At 37.4% G+C, this 5,879-nt stretch overlaps 1 protein-coding gene across 1 annotated transcript; it reads right to left on the reverse strand.

Annotated features, from left to right (window-relative positions):
- On the reverse strand, positions 1-5,537 carry LOC126812555 (uncharacterized). Its single transcript, XM_056098372.1, has 6 exons — positions 5,131-5,537; positions 4,265-4,603; positions 3,423-3,776; positions 2,677-2,724; positions 722-1,069; positions 1-35 (listed from the first exon to the last, which is right to left on the reverse strand). The coding sequence occupies exons 1-6, from the start codon at positions 5,174-5,176 to the stop codon at positions 1-3; spliced, it is 1,170 nt and encodes a 389-aa protein (XP_055954347.1). The 5' UTR covers positions 5,177-5,537.
- Between the last annotated feature and the right edge of the window lie 342 nt (positions 5,538-5,879).

Consider the following 5,879-nt stretch of genomic DNA (forward strand, 5'->3'; position numbering starts at 1 on the left):
TTATCCCAATTCCATGACGTTCAGGATACTGGATTCTGCAATTTATAATGAGGCGTAGTGGTATTAGTTTAGTATACTGGTTTGCCCCTTTGTCTTTTAGATATAAGCATTGGGGGTAAAGTGCGCTAGACTATAGAACAAAGTGCAATTGATGGGCAGATTATTTTTCTTCTCCCGCCCCTCCCAACCACTCTCTCCCTAATCCAAGCATTAGAATCCCCACTGCCGTCTCATTCCTTAGGTTTTCCTCTTCTTGGGCCTCCACAAAAACACCTGCCGAAGAGTTGAATAGGTGCGTGGTCGCTTCTAAAGGGTGACAATTTAGTAACAATCGAATTGATTCTATGGAATTTTCAAGCGTGCTTTCCCCTTGTCAGTGGTACAGGATGTAGTGCCTGGCAAGGATAGTGCCTTGTCACTCGAATGATACGAAAAAACCGAGGTCCCGTGCACGTAAAAGAACCCATCACAGTTGGACTTCGAAATAAGAGTAGGTCGGAGCACCCTGTGCGAGCAAAAATTCCCTCATAGCACACTGTGTGGTGTACGTCTGACTTCATTAGCCCAATTGGTACAGAAATGTAGGACGTTACTCCTCATTTCAATATAGAACAATAACATTTTGTAATAAAATTTCTATGTGTAAAGTATAGTATACAAATGCAAGCTATATGAGCTTTATCTACAAGGCAACCAAATAGTAAAAGCAAGTAGGACCTACCTGGTATGCACTCATACCTATAATAGGCATAGTTATTACTGCCCGGTTTACTATACTGGGGAGTAGCTACACACGACTGCTTCAAAGCACACTCATTATACAAATCTTCTAATTCTTTATCTTCAAACGTCTCCAAAACATCCCGAGCTTTATATCTACAGCAAGTGCTTTCGTTGTTTCTATTACAACTACCCCTTTCACAGTTCGGATTTACGAAAGGTATATGACCAAAATAAGTAGATGACGTCAGAGCTATTTTCTGATTATCCTTGCACTCGAGACGATGCTGTGAACATTCTTCAGCGCCATAACAATATTCTGCGATATGTTCTGTTCTTCCACAAGCACCTATAAATAGATAACATGAACTATAATGACTAAAACATGAAATCAAATTTCTACTCTTCTGTTCCGACCGGGCTGATGAAATGTGCTACATCAGGCCCTGGAAAAAATTGGGGCCCCAAAGGGCACCAAAGGCGCCCTTTCCTTTGGACGCAATGCAACGTCAATAACCAACTTGACCATGTCAGTATGTGTGCCCCATTAAGCCGAGTGACATTAGCCGAATGACAAAACGGGTTATTCCCTTCTCTTATACTTTAAAGAATCTTTGTGCAGTGGTATCTTTTATCAGTTGTGAACGTGCGATTGTTTTCAATTGGTGTATGTCGTCCCTCCCATCAACTTCCATACTCCCCGCAGTGTTTCGTTTGATTAGAACTAATTACACTAAACACGGCTTTAATGGGAGCAAATTTCTGTTCCAGATTATGACTGGTCAATAGCTAAATGCGTAACATTGTCATTACGCTTATAAACAGAGCTCCCAATTGGACCAAATATTATGTTTACATAACGTTACGTCATGACTCACGATTTTATTATAACCAATTAACGTCAGGCTTTATGGGCTATCCTAAGTAAAGGTCTCTTCATGACACCATAGCTATCATATTTCTCTATGCTTGTCTCATATGGCATCCCACATTACAATGTAGCACATAGTTCTTATTTTCATATACATATCTGTATTTATTGTTGTCACTTTCCCAGTCGTGTAATGCGACACTAGTTCTTATTATAATACATTAATTTATTGTCACGTTGTAACCTTTACTTGAAGAATAAATAAATAAATAAATAAATAAATAAAAGCAGAATATTGCAGAAAAACTAATTGCGTGACAAACGAGGCTATCAACACTGACACAATGTAAACAATACTGTATCTGAGACAAACAAGACTTTTACCGTTTTTAATACCTTAAATCACAGTCAAAAGTTTTAGGGAAGACCCCAGATTAAATGAAGGACTGTCATATTGCTGCACTTGGCAGGGGCGGATCCAGGAATTTTTGCAGGAGGGGGTTTGCCAGGTTCTTGAGACAATGTATCCCCCCCTCCCGCATGGTCTCTATCGTCATTTTGGCGTATATACATACACATTGAGCTTTTTAAACAGAGAAATTCAACACCTCGTTCGACGTCAATTTTAATTATGAATTAATACAATGACATTGTGATTCAATTTCATGGATGCAAAGCATTAATTGTGATATCACATAATGTCTATATCATTATCTCGTGCTTTGAGTGCCCATCCTGTCACACATCTGACGTTAAAGGATAAAGCACACGGCCGAGAAACTTTTCTCATAAAAATTGTTGATTTACAAAAAAAAAATGTGTAGCTGAGCAGAGGGGGGGGGGGGGTGATGGGATCCACCTCTGCTTGGGATAGAATTGATTGAACGGGAAGAATAGACACACTTACTCCAAAGCTCAGGTATCAGAAGCCGATTCAGCAATGGGCAGAGAGGGATTTCTCGGGCCATTGCTTCAGGAATATGATCAACTCTCTATCATAGCTGTCTTGAAAGCAGCCGTGACACAGTAGCAGTCTTTGCGTATGAATTGTTGGTAATTATAGTTTTAAGATTAAAGATAAATACCTTCTACGTCAATTCCACAACCAGTACACGATACTGTTATTGGTGCTTCTGAAAATAACGTGTTAAAAATTATTATTTGCCAATACATGGAAGTTTTAGGGAATAAATTATGGACAATTGAGAGACTTTGTTGATTTTTATAGCAAAATTCATAGTTTCAACAGGCATGGGGAAATTTTTGCTTGAGTACCAGAAAGAAAATTATGAAATCAAATTACCCCAAAGGGCCGAGATTTATAAATTAAAATAAATATAGCATACATTATGTGATCTAAATATACTACAAGGCAGTTGAGATTGACGTCCACGCTCTTCACCGGAAATTCTTTGTAGATGTTTATAAATAAAATTAAAGGTATACATTATGGGAGATTAGATAAAGAGCTGGAAGTTCTCAATATAATAGTTAAAAAGTAAATAATGTAAAAGCAATTTGCTGAAAATTTCAGTCGAATTAGTCCACGCTGAACCGAAATTTCGACCTAGCCTTGATCATCATTACTAAAGTCGATACGATAAAGAAAATAGTCTCGATTATCCATTTCATAATTAAATCATGAATGAAAGTTGAGCAGCAAATCCGATCCTAATCCAGTAAATATCGCAGGTTAGCGATGATATCGAGAGTTGATTATGGTCTGGATAAGTTAATTAATGTCTAATTAATAATTTAGATAACATTTCAGGCCAAACGAAAGACCTGCAATAGGCAGATTTAGCTCTTGCATAACGCATGTTTAACTTACGGCCATTGTTTGTAAACTGTAGCCAAAAGATGTCATCTGTTCTAGCCAGTAGATTCTCTACCTTTAAAGTCACAGGAGTTTGTATATGAGTAACATAACGATACGTCTCTTGCAATCCACTACTGGTACAAGGTGGTAATTGTAGGTCAGAAAGCATGGTTGAGAAACTGGGACAAGTAGCGGCATCTAGTTGTATATATTGTGTATAGAGGGTGAGTGTTTGGGCGTCCGAACTAATCGTACAAGAACAATTGATACCCAGAGAATCTCTCCTCAGATCACCAAAGTAAAACATATAGGCATGCAAGTTCGTAGTGACGTCATCCTTACACACCATGCTCAATATATTTGACTCTGGAGCAAAAAATAAAAAATAAAATAAACCTTAAATATTACATAAAAATATATTTTTCAAGTTTGTATTTATACTGGTGATTCAAATCAAAAAATAGCATATAATTATTTTCTATTATTAGCCGTCCATTATACCGACAGGGATTTGAGTGGCCGAATGATTTAACAAGGTCTTTCATTGAGTCAAGTGGCGTGGTTTCAACCGCCTACTTGTACGGAATAGGGATAGTATCTCCTGTTGAACCTAGTGGGTTATCTCCTGGTCCACCAGTTTTCTCTCATCTCCCTGCTAACGACCCCTATGCACAAGCGAATTACTGAAACAAAATCGAACGATATGTTAATCCCAAATGAGTTATAGTTTGTGTCGAGTGGACAGTACCCCCTATCTTTCTCTATGCTCTCTCTCTCTCTCTCTCTCAAAGTTGGCATATAAGATTCAACAGACGGCACTAAATAAGCTTAACCAAAAATCACTGATTACTAACCTCTAATGCAGTCGAAGATATAACGTGTAAATGTGTAATTGTTTGAGCTGTCGTATGTTATATTAACATTACAAAATGGCTTGTGAATACAGGTATGTTGAACTTTATCAAATAGTGCTGATGGAAATGGGTATTTTTTTTCTCCACCTAGAGAAAATTTACAGCATTTTGATCCACCATTACAAACGTTAGCACCACTCTGACAATTTTCTGACGGATCGTCAGTACCAAACTCGGCAATTCGTACAGATAATACCTCACCGTCCGGACATGTTAACGTGTTTGTCGTACAGAGTAGGGTTGCCGGACCGTAACAAAACGACACTTCCTTCAAAAAACCTTAAATCAAATTATATTTAATTATTAGTTAATTTCTGCAATAAACAATGGATAAACAACGTTTTCTGACCTGTGAAGTGACGTTGGAACAATATTCTGAATATTTATCTAGAATGAGAAAACGTTTTGTATTATAGTAACACTAGGAAATTGTTGTTCTCTTCCAACATTTTGAAATCAATTTTATTACTTCCAATCAAAAAACAAGTTATTTTAGCCAGGGAAACGTTTTTTTTTTCTCAGTGTAGAAGATCGATATTAAACTTTGATTAACTATACATTATAATTCGGCTTCCGAATATCCTGGTCTAAATCTTTAGTCGTTTACAGGTGGAACAAAAGACCGAGATCCAGTGTATACGTTGGTGTAAAAGACACCTTTACTGCTGGTATTGAAAAAAAATATGCCGTAGCAGCGCCGCTGTCCGGGCACAGAATGGCGTATGGTCGTCGTCATTAGCCCTAGTGGAGCAGAAAAGTAGGACGTCAAACCCTATTTCATCTCATGTCTATATACTATATCTTACCTGGAACAATCAGTGAAAGAAACACAATAATTTTAAAGACAAACATTTTAAATGTTTCTCTGGCAACAGTTTGTTGTACTCCAGTGTCATGTAAACCAAGTTAACTTCTTATTTTACAAACCACATGAACTAAACACCTTGAATCATTCGTAAAGATGACATTTCTAATATAAATGTTTATCTTTTAAATATGTTGAGAGAATGTAATAACGTCGCAGGTCTGGTAAAAATAGAACACAAATTTTTGTGAGAAACAATCGCTGGTTTTATTATATAAGCACAACGTTTCGACAAGTATCCTCGTATCGTTATTAATTTATATTACTAAATGTCACTTAAAGATTAGGCCTGGTAGTACTGCCGCGTAGTTATCGACGCGTGCCTGTCTGTCTTAGATAGGCCTATAGTTTGACTGTGAGGTTATTTGAAAAGACTGACGGGATTGTCAGAATAACGTTGTTAGGTCACAGATTAGCGATTAACAAGATAATGGCTGATTGTATCAAGACGTACCTTTACAAATAGTTATTTACGTTCTTAATAAATACAGGTACCAATGCACCAGGCAATACAGAGAGAGAGAGAGAGAGGGAGAGAGAGAGAGAGAGCTGAACCAATCACGGTGTGCTCGTGTATTTCTCACCAAACGATCGTCAGTGCTTAAGACGAAAAGTTAGTTAATCATAGCTACCGTATTTATTTTCAATGAATTAGGAAATTTGTGCTGGAGTTTGACGATATTTCAGAAG

Source organism: Patella vulgata, chromosome 2 (genome assembly GCF_932274485.2).
Source record: "Patella vulgata chromosome 2, xgPatVulg1.2, whole genome shotgun sequence".
Classification (NCBI taxonomy): Eukaryota; Metazoa; Mollusca; class Gastropoda; family Patellidae; genus Patella; species Patella vulgata.

Excerpts from the sequence above, each read along its gene's own strand:
- LOC126812555 (XM_056098372.1), bottom strand. The coding sequence starts at position 5,176 with ATGTTTGTCTTTAAAATTATTGTGTTTCTTTCACTGATTGTTCCAG. Across the intron at positions 3,777-4,264 it reads TATCTTCGACTGCATTAGAG|AGTCAAATATATTGAGCATG; the intron begins GTTAGTAATCAG and ends TTTTTGCTCCAG. Across the intron at positions 36-721 it reads TAGGTATGAGTGCATACCAG|AATCCAGTATCCTGAACGTC; the intron begins GTAGGTCCTACT and ends TATAAATTGCAG.